The sequence below is a fragment of the Panicum virgatum genome, chromosome 8K, assembly GCF_016808335.1.
Source record: "Panicum virgatum strain AP13 chromosome 8K, P.virgatum_v5, whole genome shotgun sequence".
NCBI lineage: Eukaryota > Viridiplantae > Streptophyta > Magnoliopsida > Poales > Poaceae > Panicum > Panicum virgatum.
Window position 1 is genome coordinate 40,538,371 of NC_053143.1, and position 14,923 is coordinate 40,553,293.

Sequence of the window (14,923 nt, forward strand, 5' to 3'; positions counted from 1 at the left end):
AGAATCTCCTGGCCAGGCGCAGTACTGGGTGTTGGCTGCAGAATCCGAGGAAGTCGTGGGTCCCAAAGAAAAGAGCCTCGCTCCGCGCCTGGCTCTTCTCCACCAAAGTTGCCTGGCGACCACTTGCGGGGCACTGCTCCGTAATCCTGGTGGGACCAACTTCGGTGGGTAAATCTGGGAGCACGAATGTTTGTGACATCCGGCCAATTTAGATGGCCCAGTAGTGTGGCCCATGAGTGTTGCGTGCACATGTTTAGTACCACCTTACTAGTTGAGCAAAGGTGGATCCAACTTATAAGCCTTCATCCTCCATCCATAGCACCTTCGGGTTGACCCTTTTACGCGAAGCGAGGACGAAAGCGTAAGTGAGGTGCTATGTGTAAGCGGGCTCGCCCGTGGGAAGGGCTGGGCTGGACATTTGCCCAGTGTGGGTGAGTTGAACCGACGAGGACGTCGGGTTCTTTGAGGGGTCAAAGCGAGGATGAAAGCGTAAGTCAGGTACAACTTGCAAGTAATTTATTATCTGTGTTCCCAATCTGGCCATGCATTTACTATTATTACTACATCTATTATGGGATTGATTGATGGAAGTAATTTGCTTGTTGAGTTTAAATTTTGGCCATTGATTGTTGCCAAAATCATTGTCTAGACTGCTTGCTTGTGGACACTTGGAACGGAAATAAGAAAATATTATATATACCAATGTTAATATAATGAGCAATTCTAAAGCATTGGGCGAAAAGAACACACAGACCAATATATAGCCTAATGGATAGATGAGAAATATGAATACTTTGTTTTCTTAGCTTTAAAGCTGTCTAAAGAAAGAGTTGTTCATGGGTTGTGTATAAAATTCCATGTAAGCCACTGGAGAGAAGTTTATTGCTAGGAGGGGGAAATTAACTCAGAAAAAAACAAAGCATCTGGTGCTTATAAATATATCCATTTCACACGTATTATGTATGTTCTGAGGTTCGCACTTCAAGACCGGGACCAGTTGATCTCAGCTCCTATGTATATATTTCACAAGGGAGGCAAATGAAACACCACATAATTGTGATCTCAGCTCTTACCAAGTGATCTCATCAACAAAGCAAAACTAACAGCCACTTGCACATAAAGCTTATCATACAATCTGTCGTAGAATGCGAAGCAAAGAACTCTCCAGTTTGCCTTGAACAAGAATAGGTAGAGGACTGCTGCGAGACCCATCACGAATCCAGAACCTACGCCAATAAAAAGGAAAATATCATCGCTTCTATGTTGGTGGTCTTTTAAAGTAGCATCCGGTAGACCATCTTCTGGACATTTCTTGAAGAGAGGATCACCGCAAAGACCAGGGTTGCCAATATAGACTGTCGCTAGGTCATCAAGCACTTGCAGTTGATTGCCAGATGGTATCTTTCCAATTAGATTGTTAAATGACAGATTTAAATGGCTCAAAGATGTAAGAGCTGACAGGCTTGTAGGGATTTCTCCTGATAGCTCATTATGTGATAGGTCAAGAGACTCCACTTGCACTAGGGCTCCAATTGTTTCAGGAATTTCTCCGCTGAACGCATTCGATGACAAGTTCAAGCTCGTCAATGCAAGAAGAATACCGATCTCCACAGGAATCTTTCCAGTAAGATTGTTACATGATAAGTCCAGATTCACCATATATATGATTTCTCCTGTATATAATCGTTCCTGACCTTTTGTGACTACAGTGATGTTCTCGGTATAGTCAACCACAAAGCTAACGTCCACAGTCATTGTGGAATATATTACATTTGCACCAATATTATTTGGACTACTGGTCATCCCTTTGAAATTGACTATAGAATGAGGTATGCTACCTGATAAGCTGTTGTTGGCAAGGTCCAAATATTGGAGGTTAACTAGCTCAGTAAGATCCACTGGGATATGACCATCAAACATATTAGATCGCAACCGAAGGAATACCAAAGATGGAAGCTTTTCTCCAATCCATGATGGCAGAGTCCCATGAAACTGATTTTCTGTGAGGTCAAGAAACCCGAGTTGCTGGCAGCTTCGGAGAAATGAAGGAAACTCACCAGACAATTTATTATTTCTTAAGCTCAAACTGCGAAGTCCCTGTCCTTCAAAAAGATCGAAAGGTTCCAAACTTGTCCCAGTGAATACGCAGTCTGGACATGGCCCAGTGAGCTCATTTTCGGACATATCCAATAATTGCAGTGACAGCAAATTGCACAAAGAAGATGGAATCATGCCGGAGATTGCATTTTCAAATAGAAGAAGTATTTCAAGTCCCAATAAAGCTCCAAAGTTTACAGGTAGCGGCCCAGATATATTGTTCCTGCTAAGATCCAGGACAGTCAGATTAATGGGAAGCATTATAGGTATGGGCCCACTGAATTGATTAGATCCGAGGACCAATGTTGTTATTCTCATAGATTCCATTCTAGGTGGCAGGACTCCTCTGATCTGATTATTCTTCATGTTTAGATTCTCTACTGAAGAAAACACTTGCCAAAACCAATCTGGTAGCATGTCAGATATGCCTGTATTTGATATGTCAAGATTAGATACATTTGGCTGCCATCTAAGCCATGCCGGGAATTTGGGCCCTAGCTGGCAGGATGCAAGCTCGATCTCTTCTAGATTGAAGGGCGGGACCCAACTTGAATTCACAATGATTGATATGGAGGTACCAGACAGGCTTAGAACTTTTAATATTTGTAAGCCTGAGAAATGGCCTTGATGCATTACACCGTGAAGATTGTTAAAGCTGAGGTCCAATACAGTTAGCTTTGTGAATTCTCCTATACATGGTGGGACTGCTCCTGTTAACTCAGTCTGACTGAGGTCAAGCAAAATCAAGCTGCTCAAGGGTTCTGATAGTTTGGTTGGCAGGCTTCTCGTAGCATTGCTGTCTCTCCAAGTTATGTTATTACTAGGTAAACGTTGGAAAAGTTCTGTTATGCTCCCATTGATACTGTTCCCAAACAAACTTAATTTTTCCAAGTTACAAAGATTCTTCAGATTTGAACGTATCATGCCGGCAAGGTTATTGGATCCTCCGAAATAAAGGCGAACTATGGATGTCATATTCCCTAGCTCATTAGGAAATGAGCCGTGGAATTGATTCCATGAGGCATCAAGTTCCTTAAGGTTAGTCAAATCCCAAAACCAGTTGGGTGCGATGGGTTCTTCTAGATTGTTCTCCGAAATATCAAGAGTCTCCAGAGATGTCAGATTTGAATGTATAGTGGAATAATGGCTTCCAGGAAGCTGGCATCCGGCAAGATGAAGATGTTTAAGAGAAGGAAGCATGTTTACAATGGGAACCCAGTTGACAGCGGTGCTGAGGTTCACGTTTTCCATGTCGAGGTACTCAAGGGAAGATAACCGTGACATCCAGGTGACATCCGTGTAGAGCATGCCGCTAGAATCGGAAGCAAGACTCAAGTAATGCAAGTGGGAGAGGTTACCCAGTTGCGGTGGTATCCTTCCGGTGAAGCTCGACTGCGACAGGTCGAGATATCTCAACTCGTGTAGAGAGGCCAGGAACCCCGGAATTCGTGGATTGTCGAACTTGTTGCAGCTGAGGTCGAGGTGCTGCAGATAACGCAATCCAGCCAGTGAGGAGCTGATGTTGCCCCCAAGTGCTTGCATGCCCGGGGCCCCCAACAGGTGGCAGCCACCATCTCGTAGATCAATGCCAATCACATGGCCGGTTCTGTTGCTGCAGCGGACACCATGCCATTGGCAGCAGTCGTCGCCCTCCCATGATGCGAGGCGGTTGGATGGGTCTGATAGGCCTGCTCTGAAGGCGAGAAGAGCTGATCGCTCGTGACCCCTACACCTGTTGTTTGTTTTGGTGGTGTCATTTGGATCGGCGGCAAACGCCTCTGTGGAGATCGTGGTCTGGGTGCAAAGGAGTAGGGAAATGGAAATTTGGAAAAATGAAAGCATAGCCATGTTCATGTCCACTGGAATAGATGGTGCTGTGTGGAGTAACAACACATTATGCTATTATATAGTAGTACAGAACTCCTGGCGATTCTCTGCAAAACTGACCACGGATAGACCTGTAGGCTGTAGCTTTCCGAGTCCAGCAACCAGGCCATTATGTTATGGGAGGATACCGTGTTCAAAGGGAAACACGCCGCTTTGGTCCAACCTGGCTGCGGAGATGGTCCAACCAGGCCATAATTTGTCTCCATCCAGACCACGATCTCCACAGAGATGAACATGATGTTATGGGTACTGTTTGGTTTCTCTATCACAACTATCACACACAATTTCTGAGAAAATAATCTCACATGCATGGAGTACTAAACGAAGTTTATTTGTAAAACTTTTTCACGGATGAGTGTAACTTTTCACGACGAATCTAATGACAGTAATTAATCGATGATTGGCTACAGTGATACTACAGTACCATCCTCCAAACGCGCGGCCAAAGGCCTCATTAGGTTCGTCTCGCGAAGTAGCGCAGGGTTGTGGAGTTAATTTTGTAAATTGCCTTTATTTAATACCCTTAATTATTGATCAAAATTTTTGTACTACTTGTGCTACTTCAAACCAAACGTGTATATATGCCAAGAGGAAACATGCACGCCTCTTTCGCAAATGGCAAGTCTGCGGAGACGCCGTATGAAGACCGCCATCCTCTGCTAACATCTATCTCCATCTCAAAGTTTCTTTGAAACCAGGACCGTTGACTTGTCTCGCATGTACGTATATGCCTATCAATGACATGTACAACAAGCTAGTGGAGTGTAAAAAGCCTGGAACTAACTCGTAGTACGAGTACATCGCAAGCAGGAGTGAAAAGAGTGTGTTTAGTTCGCGAAAAGTTTGCGAAAAAGTTGTTGTAGCACGTTTCGATTTTATTTGGCAATTATTGTCCAATCATGGAGTAATTAGTCTCAAAAGATTCGTCTCGTCATTTACAACCAAACTGTGCAATTAGTTATATTTTTAATTACATTTAATACTCCATGTATATATCGTAAGATTCGATGTGATGTGCGTCAGTGAAAAATTTTGGGAACTTTTCGCAGAACTAAACACAACCAAATTTTTTTTTTGTTCCTTCCAGCAATTACCCCAAAATCAGAGCCCCTCGTACTGTCCTTTGGGGGCCAAGACCCGATCCCACATTCCGAAAGCACTCAAATATTATCTCCAACTCCATTGATAGCTCATATTTGCATTGACAACTCTCAGCTCATGGAGAGAGCCCAGCAACTTTGGAATTCGCAGATTGACGACGTGGTTGCAGGGCTGGACGAAAAGCTCAAAGCTCCTCAGCCCGCATGGCTCATAGCTAGCTCGGCTCGGCTCGTCTCGTCATCTTTTTATCACTAGCTGAACCAGCATTATAAACGAGCCAGCTCGCGAGCTAGTGCACGAGCCAAATGACCCAAAGTATTGCAGACCACACTACTAAACAAATGGCTTGCTGTCCCGGTTGCCAACCCCTTTTGTCCCAGTTTTGGCAACCGGGACTAAAGGTTCCGAGCATTAGTCCCGGTTGCTACAACCAGTACCAGGTCCCCTACCACGCGAAAAAATTATGTGCCATGCAGGGATTGAACTCAGGACCTATTGACTCACATAGAGATCCTTACCATCTCACCTACAGCTTGCATGTGACTATATGAGATGACTTCCTTTTGTACTAACCCGTAGAGACCCCTTTGGTCCGGGTTGGTACTACCAACCGGGACCAAAGGACCCTTTAGTCCCGGGTGGTACCATCAACCGGGACTAAAGGGGTACCCTTTAGTTCGGGTTGGTGGTACCACCCGGGACCAAAGAGTTGGGCCTTTTGTCCCGATTGAAGCCACCAACCGGGACCAAAGAAGGGTCTTTGGTCCCGGTTGGTGGCTCCAATCGGGACAAAAGACCCTTGCACTCCTCGCGTGTCCGGCTAGCCGTTGGACCTGGGACAAAAGGCTCCATTAGTACCGGGTCTAACGGCGGCCAGGAAGGGGCTAGGGTTGTCCCTTGGGCGCCCCCTTTTTGCTTTTATAGCTCCTGGGGCGCCACCTAGCTGGGCTCATCTTGGGTCCCACCTTGGGCGCCCCCTTTTGGGTCTGAGAGGCCCATTAGTGCACCTAAGGTCAGTCTAATTCTAATCTCATCCTTATCAGATTTCTTTCCCTTAAGTGTGTGACTCTATGGGGGCTCACATGCGAATAGACATGGTTCGAGTGCTCTTACACGGTACAATAGTAGACAACGGCCTCTAACAAGATATGTCAAACTCCTATACGCACGCAAAGATCATATCAGACGAACCGTCACAATGTCATATACATGTTGTTCCTTTTTCCTCACGATATTTGGTTTTGCTCTAAATTGACCTCTCTTTCTCGATGCCGTGGTTCAGATCCTTGGTTAACTCTTAACCTTCGCATGGCCATGCACTTCTTGATCTGAATCACTCAAGGGGCCCAGAGATATCTCTCTCAGGTAGAGAGGGGCAAATCTCATCTCGACTATCCATGTCTCACAGCATGTTTCTTAGCAAACCCGAAAACCACCTTTATAACTACCCAGTTACGGAGTAGCGTTTGATGGCTCCTAAGTAAGTCAATTCACATCTTGAGTACATGCGACAATCTGATGTCTAAGGACACAACATACATATTGTGTAATGAGAAATCACCATATCTTGTGTTGGATCAGTTCAGATTCATGTCCTACATGAGTTCACACTATTAGTTTGACATCTCCATGTCCATGACCTGTGAAATATAGTCATCAACTAATACATGTGCTTGTCTAATATTCATGTGTGTCCATGCACAAACTTCGACTAGGAACATCTTTAGAATATCCATACAAGTAAAGAGTTTCACAAACAATTCTCATAATCGTTAACATGGTTTTTAAGTCGTCGCCTAGTCGTCTAGGTGAGAAAAAATGTGTGGCATCCAGGCCGCCAGGAAATCGATGGATATGGCGTCTTCAGTCGTCGCCTAGGCGGGTATGGCGTCCGAGGTGGGCTCCGCAGAGCGATTTGGCGATGGGGGCGTGCAGGGCCGCGGGGAAAAGGGCGCGCGTGGGAATCGCAGGTGGGAAACAGAGCAGAGTTGCGCGCATGACGAAATCGCGCGCAACACCTCCCGCCGCGAGTACATCTCACGGGCGGGGATTCAGAGCGAGAGAGGGAAATAGAGAGGGAAAGAGAGAGGGCAGCCAGCCGCCGGTACTTGGAATCCTCTCCGGCGGCGCTCTACTCTGACCTAGCCGTGGCTGCTCTCCAATCCGTGGCTCGAGCCCCTTCTTCTCCAATCAATCTGCTTCTTCTTCCTTTTCTCCAACCAATCCGTGCGGATTCCCTCAACTCCCGCACCCAGGAGCTCCTGGTTCTTCTCCGGCATGCCCACCTCTGCCTCCCTGTCGCCACCCCTTCCTGGAGCTGTATCACAGGGACACAGGTACCTCTGCCTCTCCTCTTCCCTCCCTCTGCTCAGTTTCTTTTGTTTATGGTCAAAGTGCAAGGTTGCACATCTACTTATATTTGGAATTGGTGCTCTGCTCTGCTGTCCATGTGCGCCTTGCATGTGCTCTGCTTTTGCTTATGCTAGAGTAGCGCATCTATTTATGCTAGACTGATGTCCTTTGCTTGGCTTTTGTGGTGTGCCCATGTGTGCATTGTCTGCTTGTGCCTGGTGCATGTGCATGCGCGTGTGTTGCTGCTGCTGCTGCTGCTGCATGCCTCCCTTTTGCTTGGCTTTTGTGTAGTGCATTTTGTTTAATTATTCTTTCCTAATCCCATGTGTGCCCTGTGTCTCTAGTTTAGTCTTTAAATTTGTGTTGTGCTTGTTCAATTGATTAGTCTAATGTTAGTGCTCCACTTCTTTGAACTATGTGCTCACTGCTCACTTGATTAGTCTAATGTCAGTGCTTTTCGTAATTGTAATTTGTGCTTTTGTTCTTTTTATGCAGTACAAGATAACAGCAAGCAATGGCTAGTCCACCCTCTGTCAACAATGAGAACTATGGTCCAAAAACTGACAAAGCAAGGAAGGCAAGGTCTAATGATCCAGGCTGGAAGTATGGCTACTGGGCAAACCTTGAAAACAGAGATCAAGTGACATGTACCCTCTGTGACACCATGGTTCATGGAGGGATTAAAAGGTTGAAGCAGCACTTGGCAGGTGGGTATGGAGACACAAAAATGTGTGCAAAGACCACTACTGCAATCAAAAAGGAGATGAAAGCTTACTTGGATTCTAACAGTAGAAGAAGACCATTGTTCCTTGATGAGGATAATGAGCAGCAAGAGGAAGAAGATGTGGTGGTGGTGGAAGCAGCTGAATCTGTTCAAGTTGAAGGAAGTGCACCTGAAGAATCTCAATCCTCCAAGGTGCAACCAAGTTCAGGGACTGCAGCCAAACAAAGGCGTGCAACCTATTTATTTAAGGCTCCTGCAGCAAGCAAGAGCAAGACCAAGGCAGCACCAAAGGTGAATAAGTCAATCATTGAGATGCTTCGAAAATCACCCGAAGAAATGGTTGATGAAAGGCGCAAAGGCTGTTCTCAGCCAACAATTCCAGCAAAGATCAAGACCCCAGAGGATAAGCATTATGTGGATATGCAGTGGGCTTTGTGGTTCTATGAGTGTGGTGTATCTTTTAATGCAGCAGCAGCAAGACAATTTCAGATTGCAGTTGAGGCAATAGCGCAGTTTGGTTCAGGTTATGTGCCTCCTAATCCTTACCAGCTTGGGGAACCATTGCTTAAGGATGCTGTGCAATTGACCAGTAATGTGAGGAAGGAACATGAGCAGGCATGGAAGCACTATGGCTGCACGCTTATGTCAGATGGATGGTCTGATAGGAGGGGCCGGCACTTGATCAACTTTCTTGTGAACAGCCCAGAGGGGACTTACTTCTTGGAGTATGTTGATGCATCAGATGAGGTACATGATGCATTTATGCTTGCTGATTTGTTAGAGAAGAAGATTGAGGAGATTGGAAAAGACAATGTGGTTCAAGTTATCACCGATAATGGTGCTAACTACAAGGCAGCTGGTAGGCTTCTATTGGAGAGGATTCCTACACTTTTTTGGAGCCCATGTGCTGCGCATTGCTTGGACCTTATGCTTGAAGACATAGGCAAATTGCAGCCATTTCAGAAGACAATTGGGCGAGCAAGGCGTGTCACAACTTTCATCTATAGGCATGGGAGAATTCTTAGTTTAATGAGAGAGAAGACAGGTGGGGCTGATCTTGTGAGACCTGCAGCAACTCGTTTTGCCACTTCTTACCTCACTCTAAAGAGTTTACACAAGCACAAGGATCCTTTGAAGGCTTTATTTCTTAGTGAAGAATGGAATGGGAACAAATTGGCAAAAACTGCAGCCGGTGCAGATGTGTATGGCACTGTGCTCTCTGTGGAGTTTTGGAATGCAGTTGAAGATTGTCTTAGAGCTTCAGCCCCACTCCTTATTGTTCTTAGGGTGGTTGATGGTGATGAGAAGCCTACAATGCTAGAAGTCGCAGCACTAATGAATCATGCAAAAGAGAAGATCAAGCTGAGTTTCGTTGTTGATAGTAAGAAAGTCTTGCTCAAGAAAATTATTGAAATCATTGAGAAACACTGGGTGAAACAAATGGACCATCCTTTGTATGGGGCTGCACTGTATTTGAATCTAGGAAAGTTACATCCTCTCATATGGGATCATGAAGATGCCACTGTTGGGCAGCTAAGAGGTTGTTTTCTTGATGTGCTTGGAAGAATTGTGGAGGATGAAGAAACTAGAAGCAAGATTGATGCTCAGTCCTTGGACTATGAAGCCCTTAGAGGAGATGCATTCTCAAACAAATTGGCCAAGCAAAATCTTGAGACAAAGAGCCCTCGTAAGTTTTATTTACATATCCACAAAAAATTCCAGCAAGTCCATTTTATTCCTAATTGCTATGTTTTTATTTGGCAATATAGTTGATTGGTGGCGCTCTTATGGTGGCCGTGCTATTGAGATTCAAAGGTTTGCTAGATGAATTGTTAGTCTTTGTGCTGCATCATCTGGCTGTGGGAGAAATTGGAGTACATTTGAGTTTGTGAGTATTGTCATCTTTAACTTATATTCTTAAGTACTAATTTTCTTGTGCTCAGTTTGCATTCAAATTTCAGCCAATTAATTACTGTTTTTGTTTGTTGTCTTCCCATTGCTCTTTTGTAGATCCATACAAAGAAAAGAAATAGGTTGCTGCACAAGAGATTGAATGCTATTGTCTTTGTTTCCTACAACCGGAAGATGAAGACTAGGTTTCAGATAAGGCGTGAGAAAAAAGGGAAAAGTTTTGACCCTTTGGTCATTGAAGAGTTTGATTGGGACAATGAGTGGGCTGACTCTTGCTATGTTCACCCTCAAGGTGCTCGTGGGTGTGAGGTTGGTGAGAGTGAGAATGGTCTTACATGGGAACTTGTTGATGAAGTTCTAGGTGCATCAAGCTCATTGCGAGGACGCAATTTACCAAGGAGGGCCAACAGCAAGCATGCAAGAAATTGACATCCAAAGCTGGTTGAAGAAGACTCAAGTTCGGCCAATGAAGAAGAAGAAGATCCACATGATGATGCTTATGTGAGCGACTGTGATGATGTTCCCAATGGCCTCAATGGCGATGCAGAAAACATGGAGGCTACAAACATCCATGATGAGTTTGATGATAGATATTGACTGATGCAAGCATATTTCAAATCTGCACTAAAGCTACTTTTGTTTGTGGCTGTTGACTACCAGTAGTTAACTAGTTATTATGCCACTAAGACTCTAGTTTATGTTTGTGGAATATTTGTAATGTGGCTATGGACTGCTATTATTTATGCCACTAGTATCTTAGTCTCTAAGGGTCTAAGCTTGTAGACTGATTTAATGATGTTTTTCTATCTGTGTGCTGCTATTTGATCCTAACTTACCCAATTTACATCTATTATTATTGTGAGCTTGTATCCTAGATTCCTAGTGTTGTTGAATTTCTTTTTGTACTTGCAGCTTGCTGTCTTGGAAAAGAAAAGAGAGTTCAGATCATACAAAGGTATTTCATTTGAATGCTTGAATTCTTTATTCATTTGATAAATGATTACAAAGTATTTCTCTTACACAATTACATTCATCCATGTTGAAACCTACAAGGGGATGCATTCTACATGGACCAAGCCAACAATGGTTGCTGGAAAGAGGAGGATCAGTGGTACATGTGCTCCAGAATTGGAAGCAAAAGGTATGTTGGTGCATGTTTGTGCTGCCTCTATTCTAGATGAGGGTATGTATATGGCGTCGCCTCGCCGCGCACCTTATTCGCCTAGGCGTCTGGAAGGGGGTCGCTCGCCGCACCTCGCCTTTCCGCCTTAAAAACCATGATCGTTAATCAATACAAGTTGTCTTTTATGGATATTCAATGAACACTTTATTAATCATGAATATAAGGAAATATGATCATCTCTATGATTGTCTTTAGGGCATATTTTTAACAGTCTCCCACTTGCACTAGAGTCAATCTATAATGTATCTAATACCCATTGCTCTTGTGTGCGCCTCATGCTTGGACTGCGGAAGAGGTTTTATCAAAGGATCTGAAACATTCAAATCCGTGTGTATTTTGCATATCTTGATTTCACCCCATTCGACGAACTCTCAAATAAGATGAAATCGCCGCATAACATGTTTGCTCTTTTGGTGATTCCGTGGCTCCTTTGCTTGTGCAATAGTCCCACTGTTGTTACAGTAAAGATCCAGCGGACTGGATGCATTTGTGAACACACCAAGCTCAATAAGGAACTTCCTTATCCAAACACCTTCCTTCGTAGCTTCCAAAGCTGCGATGTATTCGGCTTCTGTCTTAGAATCAGCAACTATCTTCTGCTTGGAACTCTTCCAGCTAATAGCACCACCATTTATTGTGAACACGTAACCTGATTGGGACTTTGAATCATCTTTGTCAGTTTTGAAGCTAGCATCGGTGTAACCCGTTACAACGAGCTCTTCCTCACCTTCATAGACCAAAAATACATTCTTAGTTCTTCTTAAGTACTTAAGAATGTTCTTCACAGTTGTCCAGTGACTCTCACCCGGATCAGACTGGTATCTGCTTGTAATGCTTAGAGCATAAGAAACATTTGGACGGATATTTATCATTGCATACATAATAGATCCAATTGCCGAAGCATATAGAACTTTGCTCATGCAATCCCGCTCATCAGTTGTCGTATGACACTGACTCTTGCTAAGATGTATGCCATGTGACATAGGCAAGAACCCTTTCTTCGCCTCTTCCATGTTGAACAGTTTCAACACTTTATCGATATAAATATCCTGACTTAATCCTATAAGCCTCTTTGATCTATTCTATAGATCTTGATGCCCAGAATATATGCTGCCTCCCCTAAATCTTTCATTGAAAAACTATTTTTCAGTGAAGTCTTTACGGACTCAAGCATAGGAATATCATTTCCAATCAGCAATATGTCATCCACATATAGGATTAGAAATGCAACAGAGCTCCCACTTTCTTTCTTGTAAACACAAGTCTCTTCTTCGTTTTTAATGAAGTCAAACCCTTTGACTACTTCATCAAAACGAATGTTCCAACTCCGAGATGCTTGCTTCAATCCATAAATGGATTTACGAAACTTGCATATCTTTCCAGCATTGCTTGGATCGACAAAACCCTCGGGCTGCATCATATACACGTCCTCGGTCAAATTTCCATTAAGGAAAGCTGTTTTGACATCCATCTGCCATATCTTGTAATCGAAATATGCTGCAATAACTAGAATAATCTGAACAGATTTAAGCATCGCTACGGGCGAGAACGTCTCGTCGTAGTCAACTCCTTGAACTTGTCAAAAACCTTTTGCAACAAGTCGAGCTTTGTGGATGTGAACATTTCCATCCATATCTTTCTTCTTTTTATAGATCCATTTGCACTCTATGGTTTTGACACCATCAAGTGGGTCAATTAAGTTCCAAACTTGATTTTCCCTCATGGATTCTATTTCAGATTCCATGGCTTCTTGCCACTTCATAGAGTCAGGGTCTACCATCACTTCTGCATATGTCGCAGGTTCATCATTGTCTAACAATAATAATTCCCGCGCTTGGTGGAGTCTTGCCGACCTTCATGGTTGTGGCGGTGCATCCCTTGACATAGGCGCCTCAACTTGTTCAGCTACATTAGCGTCACTTGTAGAGTCTGAACCTATTGGCTCATCTTGAACTTCTTCGAGTTGCACTGTTCTTCAACTTTTCTCTCCTTTGAGAAACTCTTTCTCTAGAAAAACACCGTTTCGAGCGACAAACACTTTGCCCTCAGATATGTTGTAGAAGTAGTACTATAAAGTTTCCTTTGGGTATCCCACAAAAATGCACTTATCCGATTTGGGTGCAAGCTAGTCAGATTGCAGACGTTTGACAAGTGCTTCATAGCCCCATATTTTCAGAAAAGACAAACTGGGACTCGCCTCAGTCCACATCTCATATGGTGTCTTAACTACGGATTTAGACGGTACTCTGTTTAATGTGAAAGCTGCTATTTCTAGAGCGTAACTCCAAAACGATAATGGTAGGTCTGACTGGCTCATCATCGATCGAACCATGTCCAACAGAGTTCGATTACATCGCTCAGACACACCGTTTCTCTGAGGTGTTCCAGGCGGCGTAAGTTGTGGAACAATTCCGCAACTTTTTAGATGACTGCTAAACTCGTGGCTTAGATATTCGCCTCCACGATTAGATCGTAAAGCTTTAATTTTCTTACCACACTGATTTTCAACTTCACTCTGAAATTCTTTGAACTTTTCAAAAGTTTCAGACTTATACTTCATCAAGTAGACATAGCCATATCTACTCAAGTCATCAGTGAAAGTTATGAAGTATTGGAATCCACCTCTAGCAGTCGAGCTCATTGGTCCACATACATCAGTATGTATGAGTTCCAGTAAGTCCGATGCTCTCTCTAGAAAACCTGTGAATGGTGTCTTGGTCATCTTGCCTAGCAAACAAGCTTCGCATGTCTTGTATGACTCAAAATCAAACAAAGTTAGAAGTCCATCCGAATGGAGCTTCTTCATGCGTTGCTCGCTTATATGACCGAGACGACAATGCCACATGTAGGTAGGATTCAAATCAGCAAGCCGAGGCCTTTTATCATTAATATTACAGATAGGTGAATCATCAAGATTTAAAACAAATAGCCCATTCACAATGGATGCAAAAGACACAAACATATTATTCTTAGAGATAGCACAACCATTGTTTTCACTCACAAAAGAATATCCATCCTTCATCAAACATGAAGGAGACAGAATGTTTCGACTCAAACTAGGAACAAAATAACAATTACTAAGCTCCAAGACAAATCCTGACAGTAGGTAAAGTTGCATCATCCCGACGGCTACAGCAGCAACTCTTGCATTATTGCTGACACGGAAGTCAACTTCTCCTCTTCCAATGCTTCTACTCTTTGTTAGTCCCTGCATCGAATTGCATATGTGAGCAACCGATCCGGTATCAAATACTCAAGAATTAACACAAGAATCAGCGAGAAATATTTCTGTAATATGAATAACAAGCGTACCTGAGGTGGAAGAATGGTTCTTCAATGAGGCGAGGTATAGCTTGCAATTCCTCTTCTAGTGTCCCTTCTCGTGACAATGAAAGCACTCATTATCTGCAGCTGGTCCAGATTTAGCCTTGGGTGCAGGGTTTGGCTTAGGGTTCGCAACCTTAGCCTTGCCCTTCTTCTTCCAAGAAGAACCTTTCTTCTTGAAAGCAGGCTTGTTCTGGACAGCCATCACATGGCCGCCACTTGTGCTCTTCTTGATGTCACTCTCTGCTGTCTTGACCATGCCACACAGTTTAGTCAGGCCCTTTTCAGCCCCATGCATATGGTAATTCGAGATGAAGTTCCCATAGCTTGGCGGTAAAGAGGCG

The 14,923-nt window shown here is 43.8% G+C and overlaps 2 protein-coding genes across 2 annotated transcripts; one reads left to right on the forward strand and one right to left on the reverse strand.

The window, feature by feature from the left end:
- Window positions 1–884: 884 nt before the first annotated feature.
- On the reverse strand, window positions 885–3,959 carry LOC120644666 (receptor-like protein EIX2). Its single transcript, XM_039921349.1, has one exon. The coding sequence runs from the start codon at window positions 3,949–3,951 to the stop codon at window positions 1,063–1,065; it is 2,889 nt and encodes a 962-aa protein (XP_039777283.1). The 5' UTR covers window positions 3,952–3,959; the 3' UTR covers window positions 885–1,062.
- Window positions 3,960–7,703: 3,744 nt separating this feature from the next.
- Window positions 7,704–10,492, forward strand: LOC120644667. Its single transcript, XM_039921350.1, has 3 exons — window positions 7,704–9,848; window positions 9,931–10,049; window positions 10,172–10,492. The coding sequence occupies exons 1-2, from the start codon at window positions 7,952–7,954 to the stop codon at window positions 9,987–9,989; spliced, it is 1,956 nt and encodes a 651-aa protein (XP_039777284.1). The 5' UTR covers window positions 7,704–7,951; the 3' UTR covers window positions 9,990–10,049; window positions 10,172–10,492.
- Window positions 10,493–14,923: the final 4,431 nt, after the last annotated feature.

Coding starts and splice junctions, on each gene's coding strand:
- LOC120644667 (XM_039921350.1), top strand. CDS start 7,952: ATGGCTAGTCCACCCTCTGTCAACAATGAGAACTATGGTCCAAAAACT. Junction 9,849..9,930: donor TCTTGAGACAAAGAGCCCTC/GTAAGTTTTATT, acceptor TTGGCAATATAG/TTGATTGGTGGCGCTCTTAT.
- LOC120644666 (XM_039921349.1), bottom strand. CDS start 3,951: ATGAACATGGCTATGCTTTCATTTTTCCAAATTTCCATTTCCCTACTC.